The sequence below is a fragment of the Filicampus tigris genome, chromosome 11 (genome assembly GCF_054856515.1).
Source record: "Filicampus tigris isolate MCC_2025a chromosome 11, RoL_Ftig_1.0, whole genome shotgun sequence".
In the NCBI taxonomy this organism is placed as follows: domain Eukaryota; kingdom Metazoa; phylum Chordata; class Actinopteri; order Syngnathiformes; family Syngnathidae; genus Filicampus; species Filicampus tigris.
Genome location: NC_141227.1, coordinates 13,602,217 through 13,618,687, shown reverse-complemented (window position 1 = coordinate 13,618,687; position 16,471 = coordinate 13,602,217). Strand labels below are relative to the sequence as shown.

General features: G+C 42.1%; 2 protein-coding genes across 2 annotated transcripts; both read left to right on the top strand.

The window, feature by feature from the left end:
- The first annotated feature begins 142 nt into the window (after window positions 1-142).
- Window positions 143-6,438, top strand: gfral (GDNF family receptor alpha like). Its single transcript, XM_086045410.1, has 9 exons — window positions 143-176; window positions 837-953; window positions 1,281-1,424; window positions 1,575-1,631; window positions 1,702-2,014; window positions 2,747-3,003; window positions 3,084-3,164; window positions 3,297-3,375; window positions 5,997-6,438. Exons 1-9 carry the CDS (start codon window positions 143-145, stop codon window positions 6,085-6,087), a joined length of 1,173 nt encoding a protein of 390 aa, XP_085901536.1. The 3' UTR covers window positions 6,088-6,438.
- A 2,407-nt stretch (window positions 6,439-8,845) lies between these two features.
- On the top strand, window positions 8,846-15,961 carry LOC147139806 (uncharacterized). Its single transcript, XM_086045335.1, has 8 exons — window positions 8,846-9,004; window positions 10,053-10,198; window positions 10,290-10,405; window positions 12,419-12,546; window positions 13,846-14,285; window positions 14,620-14,708; window positions 14,778-14,997; window positions 15,448-15,961. The coding sequence occupies exons 1-8, from the start codon at window positions 8,944-8,946 to the stop codon at window positions 15,592-15,594; spliced, it is 1,347 nt and encodes a 448-aa protein (XP_085901461.1). The 5' UTR covers window positions 8,846-8,943; the 3' UTR covers window positions 15,595-15,961.
- The last annotated feature ends 510 nt before the right edge of the window (window positions 15,962-16,471 follow it).

Below are 16,471 nucleotides of genomic sequence, written 5' to 3'. Positions count from 1 at the left end.
GATTATATTTTTCTTCAGACTGGGAAAGGTGCAGCCACTCTGTAAATGTGTTTGGGCTCAATGTGGGCGTGTATCCTAGCTTTCAGAATAGACAGCAACAGCAGCTTAAAGCAGTGCTGTGCTTGCCCTTAGAGCTGCCACCATGCCGAGAAACCATGTGCAGGCTGCTGTCCTTGGTGAGTCTCTCTCATTCAACTTTATTATTGGAGCAGCTATTGAGTTCAGCATTCAGATAATGTGGAGAAATTACAGAGTGTGCTTTTTACTACAGGACTAATAATTGCATTGCTTTCAGCACCGCCCCAAAGTTATTCATATTCTTAGAAAATGTGTAAAAATGTGATTTCTTGCATTGGTATTCCATCTGGGAATGGCAAGAGAAAGACGGGAAGATGTAAGCAATACTCTTTTGTAAGAAGTAATGTATTTGGATTTTTTTAATATATATATTTTACCCCCTGCAAATAAAAAAACATGCCAAAGAGAGGTTTGTTTTCTTAACCATAATAGTGGCTGATCTCTTATTATACTTTTATAACTCCATGTTAAAAAAAATAGAGTGTTGATGTTGAGTGTGAGATTCAACAAGTTGAGATGAGAGCTGGAAATGACACAAAGCACTAGATGGTCGTAACGGGTGGTTGCTTAGTGATATGAATTAAAATCCCCCTTTTTTTTTTTTTTTTACGTTTTGCCAAAACGTTCCATGTTCATAATCCAATATGTACATGCACGTCTATCAAAAATAATAATCAATAAATCATCTCCACTCAGAGTTTAGCCAGTGAATGAATCATGTTGTCATGGCAAATTTTCTTCTTTTTTTTGTATTTTAGGATTTCTAGTTTCATACATTTGCAGCCTTTCCAGCAGCACTTCACACTCCAACTGTGCGACATGCATTTCACATTTATGCAAAATGCAAAATGCACTTTTCACCAGCATCTGTGAGGGTAAATATATGCTTTCCTATTGTTTTAGAGATGTATTTGAAGTTTCCTTGTTGCATTATTGCAGAAATAATGACATTTTCTCAGTAACCTCAGCTCTTGAGGACCTTTCATTGAATTGCTTTTTAGCTTGAATCGCTTGGGCTCTAGCCTGGAGCAAAGTCTATATAACTCAATAGATAGACAATATCCTGTGACTTCACCATCACTCTCCTGTGTCTTCAAGAATAGCGGGCACATAAGAACCACCTGTTGCACACAAGCATTTGCTCACATGTAAAAAAAAACAGTTTTTCCATCCTTCTGCTGTCCTGGTTTTCCCATCTTAAGGATGCCAAATAAAAGGCACAGAGGTGTGTAACCTGACAATCCAGGCTGCATTTGACCTGTTTGCTGAGCCGGAAGGGTGTGTGTGCGCCTGGGAGGAAGATGGGGACACACAAGAGCTGCTGGCACAATGCGAGTCGAAGCCAGGTGCAGTATTCGCCACATTCAGTATTGCTGTTTACCAAAGGCAATCATACGTGTGAATAAAGGCTTTTGTGGCACAAATTAGCTCCCGGAATAACAGGCTTTCATAGAATTTGATGGGACTAATCAGTCTCACTGTTATCTGTGGTGTAGCTCCACACAAGAGAAGCACACTGACTGACTGGCAGTCAAGCACTTCCACAGAATTTGGTAATTATGTTTTGATTTCACACAAGCGATGTGGCATTCATGTCATTTATGCACGTCTTTCTTTTTGTAGGGGATGCTGCTGGATCATGTACGCAACAGATGCGATTTTGTGTGAGTGACGCCGTGTGCAACAAACATTTGGCACCTGTCCTCCAGACGTGCATGGAGGTCCAGTGTGACCACGACAGCTGTGGCCAAGAAACTCAACATTTCTACAGTACCGTGCCGCACAACTTAGCTGAGAGGCTGGTCATGTGCGAATGTGATCCTTGGGATGCAAGCTGCCTACGGATGAAAGCGGCAATACATGGCAGCGCGTGTGGAGACGAACCGTGGATCTGTCAGGAAGCTGTGAGACGCTGTTTAGAAGAGAAGCATTGCAGGTATGCGAGGTGCATCGTACGGAGCCCCTAAGGTGACATGGAAGTAAAAAAAAACAACAACATTGCGTTGTTTTTGTGTTTGCGAGGGAACGCATTTTTTTAAATGCGTGTTTATGTACTTACGGGTCAATTTCCGGGTAAACAAAAGAAACTAAGAGAGCCGTGGGCAGGTTTAATGGAAATGCCTTGAAATTCGCTTGAAATACAAAGACCTAAAATCAGTTTTTGATATTAAGCACGGTTTGTCCGTCTCTGACGTACTGTCGTCTCTCAAACATATAGACTATATACGATGCTCCTGGCCTCTGGACTTTGCCTAATTCTGGATATATTTCATTCCCGTGGTGTAATTTTATGGTATTAAACAAGATTAAAATAGTTGTGAGTCATTACTCCTTTGACTACAGCATGACAGTCAATTTGACGGCCCTACTTAATCTACCGCATGTCCATAGCAACCAGCAGCTGCATAGAGAAACGCTGCTGGTCACCATGATCAAGACCAAAAATCTTATAAAGTAGAGAAGGCATTACATCTGCTTCAAAATACTGACGAATCTGAGGATGAATTACCCGTTTGAAAAACAGTAAGTCAGAGTAAAAAATCCTCCCTGCCCCGGTCAAGAGGAGCCGTGCTGCTGTTAGATGTGATAGTCATGACAATGTGGGTAGTACATGCCAGACAGTCGAAATAAATAAAATAATGATTGTGCATGCTTATGTTTTGTGCAGAGAATTGCTCACACGTTTCCAAGCCAAGTGCTGGAGCTCTGAGGAATTATCTTGCAGTGACGTTACTCTTCAAACTGAATGTTTGCGCCTCATGAATCCAGCGCTCATCCTTGGTGGAGAGCTGGAATGCAGAAAGGCCTTTGTGGCCACTCTGGGCACTACACTGCACCATCCGTGCACGTGCGAACAAGTCCATGGTGCTGATCTCTACGCATGCAGCATGATTCATGATGTGCTTCACAACAGATCACACTTTAGTGAGTAAGGGGTCTGTAAATCACAGCCAACACTTATAAAATATGGGCAATATTCCAAGATTTTTCATTTCTATTTTAAGAGACCCACTGGATGAGGGATAATGGTCCTTCTAATCCTCCTCCAATCAGTGAATCAGATGAAGGTCAGAGCGGGCTATCTGGTAAATGTCCCAACAAACATTTAACATTGCACTTTGCTATAAAAAAAAAAGAAGTTTTGTTAGTTTCGTTTTTTGGGAGATTTTTTTTTTTGTTCTGAGTATAATTGCTGTGTGTGCTATCTGTCTCATCAGGTTATCTACTCTACAGCTGCGCAGCTATATTGCTGGTGGGAATTGTGTTAGTGCCAGTGGTTATTTTATGTAAAATGCGGTGAGTCCAATATTGTTATTGTTTCAATAGAACCTACAAAGTCAAACAATCAATTGGCTGTCTTCCATTGTTCCAAATAATATGTGGAATAACAAAGTGCATTAATTTGTCCCAGGTTCAAATGCTCGATCATATGATCCATAATGCATGGTCCAATTTACATAACAAAAGTATCTGAGGATAGGACATTTGCTAAAAGTGTTGAAGTCAGAACAACCTTCTCTGGGTTCCCGCAGGGACGTAGGGCAAAATGGTCATCGTTTTAGGTACCATTTTGACATTCCTAATGCCCTTCCATGTGTAAGCCATTGTATAAAAAAGGCTGACAACATTTACTCAACGACTCACCTTTCTGGCGAGGAAAAAAGAAGGTGATATTGCATATTGGAGTGAAATTGTGACCTTTTGGTGTTTCATCAAAATTTATAGAATTACCGATTTCTTTCAAACACTCACTGAGCTGAATGAAGTTTCACGAGATTTGTTCAAGTCTCCACTGATGTCACACGCAATTAATGTGTTCTAGCCTTGTTGTATGGTGTATTTTAATGAGGAAAACTAGCACTCCATAATATTGGACTTTCGAGAAACATACCGTAATAACAATTACATAGAATGAAAAAATTTAAGCAGTATCTTCTGGTGTGCCCACCTTGGCCACCTGGGGGCAGTTTAAGACAGACCAAAATGAATAAATATAAAAAGAAATATAAATATATATATAAAGATCAATTCCACTGAGTTCTAGACAGTCCATATAGAAGTGGGGTGTGTCCTTCGTAGAACGCACCTTGGATCCAGAATAATATCGCAACTTCTCTCTGATCTCATCAATATGACACTAATATTAGTTGTTCTATGTAGAGGATAAAGAGTATATGACTTCTATTGTCTGCCTACATGTTGCTGAAACATTTTGCAGGGGTGACAAACTCCGGTCCTCGGGGGCCACCCTCCTGCATGTCTCAGAGGTTTCCTCCTGCAACACACCTGATTCAAACGAAAATTTTAGTAGATTCTTATTAAATAATTTTTGAATTTGTATTTCACTGTGTTTTTTTTTTTTTAAATTTTAGTCAATATTAAGAATGGCTTAATTGTGGTTGTCTAAGGAAGATCTGAACTTCATATTCAGTTTGTAATTTGATTTAAATACACGATGTGTTGGGACAGGAGTATTGTGCTCAGTGAGAGCATTCAGGCCTACCCTGATTTTTCCAGACCCACCCATTTGTCACGTTCTGGCTCCGCCCTGCTTGGCTGCAATTGCTTCACAGGCCCTGCCTTCTTAAAGACGCCTAAGAAGGCAGGGCCTAACTCACAGGTTGACTCTACTCAATTTACTACAGAAAAGAAACCAAAGTCATGCATTACTATTCTGACTGGAATGACCAGCAAAGAGCAAAAGCTTGGTTTCTCAGACTAAAAACTCTCCTCATTCAAATTAAGAACAAGAGAAAAAAAGTCAAAATGTTTGTGAGCTCTCCAACAATCTCGCCCACCAAAGCCCATATAACTCCCGAAATGCCACCTTTCCCTCACACTGTAAAAATCAGCTATTTAACCTTAGACTTAGAATCTTATATCAAGCCAAAATGTCTTTTTGATCTTGTTTTGAGAATATTATATAATGCAAGAGCAGAATTTGTAGATTATTTATGTTGTTTTAAGATTATTTGTCTTTTATTTCTTACTTAGTTTTTAGATCCTAAAATTAGTTCATTTACGTGCAAAATAAGATAAATTACTGTCAAGTCCCAGTTGGATGCTATAGTTTATGTTATCAGAGAACTTTTAGCTGTAAAAACGAGTTTCAAGAACCTCCTAGTTACTACTAACTGGTGTACCAATAGCAACACACTTCATTCGCACTTTTTGTTGCAATCCAGGGTGGCACGGTAGTTGATTGGTTAGAACGCAGCCCGCAATGCATCTATGCCCTCTAGTGACCAACAACTACAACGACATGCAACATGGTCCAACACAGACACAGGCTCCTGGATCCAAGCCTTTAGGTGTTTTGTCAAGAAAAGGGCAGGCCAAAGAAATGAGATCAGACTACTAATTTTGTGTCTTTAGAACAGGAATTGAGAGACGTCACGAAGGCTTGTAATACAAACAAGATGGAGAGCTCTTCTTCAAAATAGCATAGTTTGACATTCTACATAATTTCAATCTTGAAAGATCAGTGTAATTTAGATATCTTCACCCCATCAGCCAAATCACCACCCATAGTCTGGTTTATGACCTCCTCACCTGAACAAACAAATGGAGAATGAATGCATGCCTGCTGAGACCTGTACATGCCTTTGAATTATGAACATAGGAATTTTGGAAAAAATGACAAACAATTGCGCTTGACTGGGAGTGACATTAAAGTGCCTCCAGCCTCTTTATTTTCAATTAATTCTTCACCATATGCCAAAGTGCTACTTATTGTAAAGTGTCCTGTGTTAAGTTCACATTCACGTCAAAGCAAAATCTCTTAAATAGGGCCACTCATATCTCAAGACACCACTGAATATGTCCCTAATAGAGGCCTGGTCTTTTTTGCAGGTAAATAGGTGAATGCAACTCAATGAGGAAGTACGGGTTTTGATTGACCTTGCTTTTTGTCGTAGGGTGGTGAGAAGAAACAAGAGACGGGACAAAACCAGATTCCAGCCACTTCCAAAAAGTAATGGCAATGTTGCGACACAAGAGTTTCCATAAAGATCAAATTTTTGTGCCTATTTAAACTCCTATCAGACAAGAAGAGCCCTTAGAGGATTGATTTTTAACTTTTCGGTCTTTTTCTTCATTTTGTTCATCTTTTGCTGTCTGAAAGATGTAAGGGCCCGGTGCATGAAAACGTTTTTAAAAAAATTGGTGTTCAATGCATGAATGAGTGAATGTACATGTAACGCAAGATGTATAAAGTCAAAGATGTCAAAGATTTCTACAAAAACATTAAAACATGTTCAGTTATCAGCTTTTTCAAACAAGAACAAATGTGACTTATTACAGTGATGTGGATCACTGAGGCAAAACAGACCTTCTGATTAGATTGAACTTTTCTCTCCATTGCCGTGACTGCGTGATGGGTGGCAGCTGTTGTGCTGGAAACAAAGCTTTCCAATATCCAACCGTTTTATTTTTCTTGAAATACAATTTATTCTGTTCAAGGTCACAGGGAAGCTGGAGCCTGTCCCAGCTGTGTTAGGGTGAGAGCTGCGGTACACCTTGGACTGATCATTCATCTGTCATTCCTAACACTGATACATAGAGACAACCATTCTCACTTCCAGGCAATTTAGACCTAAACATAATATTCTTTTGGACTGTGGACGGAAACCAGAGTACCCGTAAAGAACGCACACAAGCACGGGCAGAACATGCAAAAGGGGTGTGAAGCGAAGCTGCCAACATCCATCTATATAGGGGAAATCAACCCAAACATTTTTTTTTAAGAAAATGTTCCCAGCAGGCCCACTAGTTGGTCGTTACCTGCACCCTGAGCAACTGTGATGTCATTTTCAGTCAACAGAAGTGACAAAATGGACGCCCCAAATGGATGCGTTTGTGGAATAAGTGTTAATCCACTCGTTTTAGCCATCTCTGGGGTGGCCATTTTGTCTTCTGTCGACTGAAAATGACATCGCAACAGCTCACAACGACCAATCACGACTCACATTCAGAAAACAGGTCAGCCGTAATTGGTTGTTGTGAGTAGTTGTGATGTCATTTTCAGTTGACAGAGGACAAAATAGCCGCCTCCAGGGATGGCTAAAAATCTGTGCATTTTGCTGCTTAATTTATATTCCACAAATGCAAAATTAATCAGAATGCCATGTTCAACTAGTGGGCCTGCTGGGAACATATTCACATAACCCTAACCCCCCTAAGCCTGCATTGAAACCCTTCTTTGGAACCCTAGCTCTAATTTAAAACCCTACTTTAAAACCCTAACCGTGGTTTAAAATCTTACCTTGAAAACCTCACCATATTTTGAAACACTGATTTTAAAAACTAACCCTGATTTAGAAACCCTACTTTGGGACCATAACACACTTTAAAACTAAACTTTGAAATCCCATCCCATAGATTAAAAGCCAACTTTGAAATCCTAATTTAAATTTCCTACTTTGCCTGTAAATGAACACATGCACAACTTGAGTTGCACAACCTTGATCGTCGACAAGACAACTTTGGTACTGCTTGTTCCGAAGTCGATACTGTTGTTTCCTTTTAATCATCCCCGCCCCCGGCAAAATATTTGTTTTTGTTTGCAGTTGACGTGAATTGTATCTTTTCCCAGGAGGTGCATGGCGCCGGGCTCCCTTTCAGAGTGCCGATGTTCACATGACCGCTGACTCCTCCACATTTGCACACTTCACATTTTGTTGTCCAAAAAGAGGTCAAAATTCAAATGCACTCGCCGGCCAAATAGCGGCAGAAGTTTGTCAGCAACAAAAATTCTCAGCTCACCTGTTTTCTGAGTTTGGTCAGGTGTCCTGAGTTCTGAGCAACTGTGAAATCATTTTCAGTTGACTGCAAGTGGAAAAACGGCCACCCCCTGAGATGGATGAAAAAGGGTGGATTGTGCTGCTTCATTCATATTCCACCAACACAATATTCATCTGCATATCGTGTTTGGACTAGTAGCGCCGCATAGAACATTTTATTGAAAAGAATATTTTTAATTGAGGTTCTACCCCAGGCTTCCATGCTGGGACCTCTCCTCTTCTAAATGATCTTTGTAACAACTTCAGTTGTCAAACATAAAAGGCTTGTTTTGGTCCCCTCCCTCAATTGTTCTTGTAGTGAATGACGGAGACGAGCTGCAGGGGTGTGCACACGTTTGTGCTCAAGGCTTGCAAAACAGCATGTGGACATGGGTGCAAATGTGTCAAATTGTTCACGATCGCTCGTCATTTTCTCATCTCCAATCAATTGCATCATGATTGACTGATTAGCTCAGCAAACAGTTGAAGAATTGTTTTCAGGATCCATTCAATCAGGATTGCATGAAATATGAATGAATTCTAAATTCTCTCACTCCTTGCTGCAACGGTGAATGTTTGCTAAGTTGGCTTGAACGCAGCTCGACATTCGCCATTGTTTGAGTGCAGTGGTTCTCAACTTGTTTTGAGTGATCATGTATATTTCTCCCCTCTGAACACGTTTTTCAGCCAAGTAGCCACTAACTAGCGCAAAGCATTTTGCATGGCATGGAAAAACATAAACAGTGCAGTGCCATCTGTCTGGTTTCTTCAATTCTGGAGCCTCATCTGTACTGGGGTATCGACAGTACTTTTTTTTCTCTCTGCTTTATCATTTCCCAAATCAAAACGTTTGCCGGTCTTCAGACATTTATCGTCCGCTTTGAAGTGACGTCAACCACGTGACGTCACTTCAAAGCATGCATAGCACAAAGAGCATGAACTCTTTGCATTTGGGGGGGGGGGGGGGGGGGGGGGATCTGGCCTGGCACACGCTTGAGGTAGATAGAGTGCAGCCACTTGAAGCACCGCCATCGACGCTGCATCATCATCCAAGTCTCAGTCCCAAATCCCAAGTCACCTAAACATGGGGCTGCCATTCGCCGCGAGTCTGTTCATCACCCTTGGCCTGTGTTGGACCTGCACAGGTGAGCAAATATTTACTTTATCTATTTAAGGTAAAAAGTTGCTTTTTTGCTCTTAATCCACTTTGCTTTCTCCAAATGTCAAGTGCTGTATAGAATGGCCCTTATTCTGAGAATTAAAATCGAACGTCTCACAGGGGCGGAGCCAGAACGTGGCTAATGGGTGGGCCTGGAAAAATCAGGGTGGGCCTGAATATTTCCCTCACTGAGCACAATCCTCCTGTACCGACACATCGTATATATATTCAAATAAAATGACAAACTGAATAATATGAAGTTTAGATCTTCCTTAGAAAACCACAATTATGCCATGCTTAATATTCAATACAATAAAAAAAACACAACGAAACATAAATTCAAAAATAATTTCATAATAATTTACAAACATTTAAAAGTATATTTTTTCATGAATCCCACTGGGTGGGCAGTCTGTCAATCTGGGTGGGCCTGTGCACACCCAAAAATAAATAAAATACATAAATAAAAATAATAATAACAAATACACTGGGGAAACGTGCTTCTTTCTATTTTACTAGCCGTTGTGGGCCACCTTAGAAAAGCGATACACCTGTCATGCGCAAATTGATGGGAATAAAATAAATGGAATCCAATTTCATTCTCCATAATTTACAACAACGTATGTGCCTTGAATCATATTTAAAAAATAAATAAAAGTAAAAACAGCAAGCGTGCCTTGTGTGTATAAAGCCAATCTATTGACGTGATCACGTCCTGCTGCCCTCTTTGATGGGAGTGTGAGTGGCTTTATGATTGCAACGATGCGCGTTGGACCTGATTGTCTCGTAACGCCCCCATTAGGCGCACAATTGGATGCAGGGGCGGCCCCAGGATTCTTTTCTCTGCCGGCGTAAATGTTTACTCTGGAATCACGATGGAGGGGCTAAACTAGGGCCACACCGATATCTGAAGGGGCAGGGAGAAAAGCAGGAACGTGGCTACATTGTTACGCAACAAACCACTCGACTTCCGCAACGAAAGAGGTCACGCGGGCAAGATGTTGGCATTGGCTCTCATCTTTTCGTTGTTGCAGGGAAGTCCGAATGTCCGGCCGGCTGGCGGTACTACAGAGACCACTGTTACAGCATTTCAGTGAAGTGGTTAAAATGGACCGATGCTGAGGCCTTTTGTTGCTCCATCGGAGGACGTCTGGCGAGCGTTTGGGACCAAGATGAGAAGGTGACGCGCCTCCCTCTCTCCCACTTTCGTCTCACTCATCTCAGTCACACACTCTCGTGTCTCTCACTCTTTATCGCTCCCTTTCTTGCAGACCTGGCTGACGTCACAACTAAAACCTGCTAGTAAGTATTGGATCGGCATGCGGCGTGAGACCTCCAACCACAAGTGGAAGTGGACAGACGGAAGTCCTTTCGTTGCGTCTAAGGCGTAAGTGTCCTCAAAGCAAGGAAGCGCGACGAAGCTCGTGAGAGGAAGACGCCGCAATATTGAAGCGCTTGAATGGCTCCACCTGCTCACTTATCAATACAGATATTGATGATGACGACTTAAAGAATAAATTCGAATTCTTGGAATGGAAAATAGTTAATTGTTCGACAAACAAATCAAGACTATAAATCCTTTTTTTGTTGAGAAAAATCATTTCATCGTCAATCAATCATCATCATAATCAATCAGCAATTATTTAAAACCTTAGAACCATACTTTCAAAAGCACTTTAAAACCCTAACCCTAATTTAAAACATCACTTTGAAACGCTAGTTTAAAACCACACTTTGAAACTCTACTTTGAAACTCTAACCCTAGTTTAAACCCCACCTGTTTGAAGCACTAACACTAGTTTGAAACCCTACTTTGATACCCTAGGTTGTGTTTAAAGCCTTACTTTGGAATTAACTTGAAATCCTAATCCCAGTTTAAAACCCTACTTTGAAATCATAACCAAAATTTGAAACCCTCCTTTGAAATACTAACCCTGGTTTAAAACCATACTTTAAGAATCCAACCCTAATTAAAAACCCTAACCCTAATTTAAAACCTAATTTGATATGCAAAGCTATCTTGAAACCTAAATCGAAACACTAACTTTAGTTTAAAACCCTAATTTGAGACCTCAAACCTAGTTTAAAACCCCAGGTTTTGCTTAAAGCCCTACTCTAAAACCATAACCCTACTTTAAGAATCACATTTTAATATATAATCCTAGTTTAAAACCCTACTTTTAAAACCAGTTTGAAATCCTAATTTGAAACACTAACCCTGGTTTAAAGCCATACTTTAAGAATCTAAACCTAATTTGAAAACTCTAAAGCTCATTTGAAACCCTAAACCTCATTTGAAACCGTACTTTGAAACCCTGACCCTAGTTTAAAGCACGACTTATAAACCTAACCCTTGTTCAAAACCCACTTAAAAAGCATAACCCGCGTTTAAATCCCCACTTTTTAAACCCAAAACTCTTAACTTGAAACCCCCTATCTTAAACCCCAATTTGAAGACCTAACCCTAGTTTAGAACATCATTTGAAACCCTAACTCTAGTTTAAAACGACACTTGAAACCTTGACCCTAGTTTAAAACCAGAATTTGAAACCCTAGCCGTTGTCTGAAATCTAATTTTAAACCCTGTCCACAGTTTGAAACCCTATTATTAACCCTAACCCTCATTTAAAACCTCAACCATAGTTTAAAGACGGCTTTGAAACATAACCTCGTTTGAAACTTAACTTTGGAACCCTACTTTAAAACCCTAACCTTAGTTTAAAAGGGTGCTAAGCCTGTTTTGAAATCCTAACCTAAGTTTAAAACTCACTCTAGTTTAAAACACTATTTTGAAACCCCCAACACTAATTTGAAACCCCAATTTGAAACCCAACCCTAGTATAAAAACTCTACGTTGAAACTCCAAACTCAAGTTCAAACCCTAGTTTAAAACCCAACAGAAAGAGCCTACCCGTCGTTTAAAATCCTACTTTGTAACACTAAACCTAGTTTGAAACCCTAATTTTAAACCCTAGCCCCCTAGTTTGAAATCACTAGTTTAAAACCCTCGTTTGAAACACATTCAAAACCCTAATTAGAAACACTAACCCAAGTTTAAAACCCTACTTAAGACTAAAGGTAGTTTTGAACCCTAATGCTAATTTCAAACCTTGAGCCCCATGTTCTAAACCCTACTTAAAGGACCTAACCCTTGTTTAAAACCCTACTTGGAAACCCGAACCCTAGTTTAAAACCCTGATTTGAAACTTCTGTCAACGCCACCGATGGCGTGCAGAAAGCCCGCGAGTCTTTCCCCCTGACGCCCACGTTGTGCGCAACCGCTGGCAGCTCCTCGGCCGGCTGCCTCATGTGTGAAAGGCAAAGGCGACCAAAGGCCAGCCCTTGTCTGCTATGGCTCTATTTTTCCACCTTCTCTGTTTGAAACATCGTCTTGTTTCAGGTTCTGGGATGGTGGAGAGCCAAACAACAAAAACGGAAACCAAAACTGTGTGAATATGTATTCACATGGTCACTGGGACGACGACAACTGCATGCGTTATTTCCGCCCCGTGTGCAAGAAGCTATTGGGTGAGTCCACCCCTTGTTGATTTTTGGCTGCATTTCATTCACGTGTGGCTTGGATGCTGCGACTTGGGGATGCTTTGAGGGTTTGGTGACCGCCGCCCAAGTCTGTCCACCCCCAAGAAAGTGATGTCGAGAAGTTTTCTGGAAGCTTTTTTTTGTCCGGGTGAGGAGATTGAATTGCCCGAGCTATTTCTAACTTCCTCTCACAGTTTGGGCTTCATTCTGAACTTGATTAAAAAAAAAATGTTTGCTCATAACCTCTGTAATTTGCCAAGAACTTAAGCATGCAAAAAGAGTGGCGTTTCTGCAACCCGGGAAGAAAAGTAGCCGCCACCTCACGGCTAAATGTAGAAGTGCATCAGGGTCCCCGATTGCACTTTTTTGGTTGGCAGCACTGGCCCCCCATATTCATAATAAGCAAAGCTGGGCAGAACGTCTCTGTGACGGACCGGTCCGTCTATCCGTCACTGACTGACGCCAATTTTTCTGGCGATTGACGCATGATAGAAAAAAAAAAAAATAGATGGATTAAGCATTTCCACCACCAGCGTGGTGGAAAATTGTGAGTTGTTGTTGCTTGGAGGACAGATTTGAGTGACGGACCAGGCTGTGAACAAGCTTCCAAAGCGCTGTAATTCACTATTTCTGTTCAAGTATCATCCAGCGGGAGGGTGCGAGTAAAAGTTTAGTCGGACTCGCCGACGTACGCTGGTTTAAAATTAGAGGCGGCATATAGTACATGCTATGTTTTATACTATTTTTTTATACTATTTTTTTATACGGAAGAGTACCCACGCTGCAGACAGATGACGAAGAACGGACGCTCAATTCGTAGTAAAATTTAAAATCTTGTCTGAATATTTCACATTTGATGAGCTGATCATACCCGATAGGATTTGACCTAACGTACAAATAAATGTGCCCAGCGCACTTAAAAATCAATGGTGGTTGGTCACTTTAAATTCAGTACCAGACATTTTCGGACCCTCTTTTACCCTAACAAAAATATAAATAAATTCCTGGGATTGAATGGCTGGACTCTGCAAAGACATATAAATATGTCTTTGGGATTGAATGAGTTAATGAGTTAAGTGGATAAAACACAAAATACTACATGTTAAATATTAAACAATATAAATGAAAATGATACTGGCCCAGTCAGCGTCAGTGAACACAGGGTAGCCCGACAGTCAAGCAGTGGCCGCTGGTTGTGTCGAACCACGCATGAGCAACAAGAACATTTGCAAGTCTAACAATGTGCGCTCCCCTTTCAAGTGGACTGCATGTGCTTTCCTGTCCTAGGTCACACCTGCCCGACCTGCCCTTCTAAAACCTGCCCGACCACCCCTCCTCAGACCTGCCCGACCTGTCCTACTCTGACCTGCCCGACCTGCCCTCCTCAGATCTGCCCGACCTGCCCTCCTCAGACCTGTCCGACCAGCCCTCCTCAGACCCGCCCGACCAGCCCTCCTCAGACCCGCCCGACCTGCCCTCCTCACACCTGCCCGACCTGCCCTTCTAAAACCTGCCCGACCACCCCTCCTCAGACCTGCCCGACCTGTCCTACTCAGACCTGCCCGACCTGCCCTCGTCAGATCTGCCCGACCTGCCCTCCTCAGACCTGCCCGAGCAGCCCTCCGACCAATCAGGGGCCAGAGATGTGCGCAAGCACCGCCGCTGGGCCGGCGTGTTCCTCTCACGACGTCGCATGCTCATGCCTGCTCGCCATGGCCGCCAACCCGGTGAGTCGATGCAGGAAAGCATTTTTACATTCTCGTCTTTTGTCTGTCAATTGTACAAATCTGTCTGAACAACTTTAAACAGCAAGTAGGAATTGATGGGTTTTTTTTTTTCCTTAAATTCAAAACCTACAACAAAAATTGCTGGTGGTTTGTGGGCGGTGGTGGATTTGTGGCGTCTTATTTCAATTTCATGGGCAAAAGCGATTGTCCTGGCCAGTAAGTGGACCTCATTAAGGACGTGTGGGGAAATGTCCACACTGTCCATAAACAAGGTGAGTTGTACACAAAGGGCATCGTGGACTTGTTGTCATCTTGTTCATTTGTGTTTGCGCAGAAAGGCGCATTCCAAGCTGCAATCGACGACGGTCTCAGCGTGGGCCGCAGCATCGTCATCGCAGGACGAGCCAAGCCCACAGCAGAGAAGTAAAAACACACACGCAGACACCCCCCAAAAAAGAACACAGTTACCACAACAATGCATTTGTGCGGCAGGCTTGTGGTCAACCTGAAGGTTCATGACAACGACGACGAAGACGACGAAGACGACGGCGATGACAGCAATATCAACAAAGTCACCATAGCGCTACGCCTAAAATTCAACTTTGCAAGACAAACCGTCTCGCTCAACTCCAGACTGGCTGACAAGTGGGGCGCCCAGCGGACTGAGACCTTACCCCAACAACGCCCCTTTGGAGCCGGACTCGCCTTCAAGGTGACATTCATTGATACGTCGTCCAATCATCACCCAAACGAACGGGGACAATCGCCACTTCAATCTGTTAAATTAATCTGGCAAATGAGTCCAACAATCGGCCCAATATTTTAGAAACCTCTTCCTCCGGAAGCATTTTGTGTAGTGAGCGTTCTTTGGTGTTGAGAAAAAGTCGTCAGATTCTCTCAAATCCCAAATGGCATTGGAAGATTTGCAAAGGTTGAAGTGGGCACAAGTAGAAGTCCACGTCCGTTTTTTTGGCAACAAGAGAGCGACTTGAGCGTTTTCCATGACGCATTTTTGACTGTCCTGTGTTGTGCCTGCATGTGTCCTGACATTGACGGGCCAGCAGTCTCTCGTTTGTCAGCATTTCCAGGCTTTACCAGTCGAAAGTGTACCTTGGCTGAACAGCGCTTCGCTTACTGACCCCGCTGTCTCGTCACCTTCCAGATTGTCATCAAGTGTGACAATGGCTCTTTCCACCTGACCTTCAATGACGACCTCCAGCTGGACTTCACAAATGAAGTTACCCCTCCGCGAAGCATCAACTGGCTGGATGTGTGGCACGTGACGCTCACCGGCATCAAGCTGGAGTAACGTCGCTCGCCGTCCGACCGCCGCATCCCGTCTGGGCGTCGTCATGCGAACAGCAATCAGCCCAATTCAAACGATTTTCTTTTAGCACGCCTTCTGTTGTTGTCCAGTGTTTAGACCATTCATGTAGCGATAATGAGAATCTCACGGCACGACATCTTCACGGTACTGGTCCAAAATGTCCTTGTGTGGAAAATGAAGTGCCAGTATGTGAAGTATAAACTTAAGACGAAGTATAAACACACTTTCTGTAATTGAAGAACATTGAGTTCTTTTCACCAAAGTTCTTTAAACGTATTTTGAAGTGACAATAAAAAAAAACCTCCTTTCATGTAAACGTGTTTGAACAAGATTAAAAGCTTGAAATCTTTCAGTTTGTGTTTGTGCAATTACAGCGCCCCCTGGTGACTCGTTTTATCAATGCAATTATTTTGACCAGGAGATTATGTGCCTCAATATGACGTTAGTCGCGATTGTATGATGTCTGTACATTCAACTTAACAAAATTACCTGTACTATTTTAAACTTTATGCATAATTACAACCTCAGCTAATTAGCATAGTATAGACCAGGCGTTTTCATGCATATGCTCATAAGTATTTGTTCTAAAAAAACAAATTGTCAGTACAAGAGGCAACTCAAGACGGCTGCCCTCCGGCTTCTCCCGTTAAGGATTTTTCCCCCCATAATGCCACGGGTATTGACTGAAAAAAAGCTGTTTTTGGTATTTGGCCTACATTATACCAATACGTTTGAAAATGAAGGAGGTAAACAGTTTATTCGTAAGTTTTTACGAATATAAAATGGATGGATGTTCCAATGTTTTCATTGCACATATGATCGTCTGGCTTTCAACCACAGCAGAGCAACCTGGCCTCTT

What these genes read in the sequence shown, in the direction of transcription:
- LOC147139806 (XM_086045335.1), top strand. Translation starts at nt 8,944, where the DNA reads ATGGGGCTGCCATTCGCCGCGAGTCTGTTCATCACCCTTGGCCTGTGT. An exon ending in CCTTTCGTTGCGTCTAAGGC is followed by an intron (nt 10,406 to 12,418) that starts GTAAGTGTCCTC and finishes GTCTTGTTTCAG; the next exon opens with GTTCTGGGATGGTGGAGAGC. An exon ending in GCCAAGCCCACAGCAGAGAA is followed by an intron (nt 14,709 to 14,777) that starts GTAAAAACACAC and finishes TTTGTGCGGCAG; the next exon opens with GCTTGTGGTCAACCTGAAGG.
- gfral (XM_086045410.1), top strand. Translation starts at nt 143, where the DNA reads ATGCCGAGAAACCATGTGCAGGCTGCTGTCCTTG. An exon ending in TGTGCAGGCTGCTGTCCTTG is followed by an intron (nt 177 to 836) that starts GTGAGTCTCTCT and finishes TTTGTATTTTAG; the next exon opens with GATTTCTAGTTTCATACATT. An exon ending in AAGCACTTCCACAGAATTTG is followed by an intron (nt 1,632 to 1,701) that starts GTAATTATGTTT and finishes TTCTTTTTGTAG; the next exon opens with GGGATGCTGCTGGATCATGT.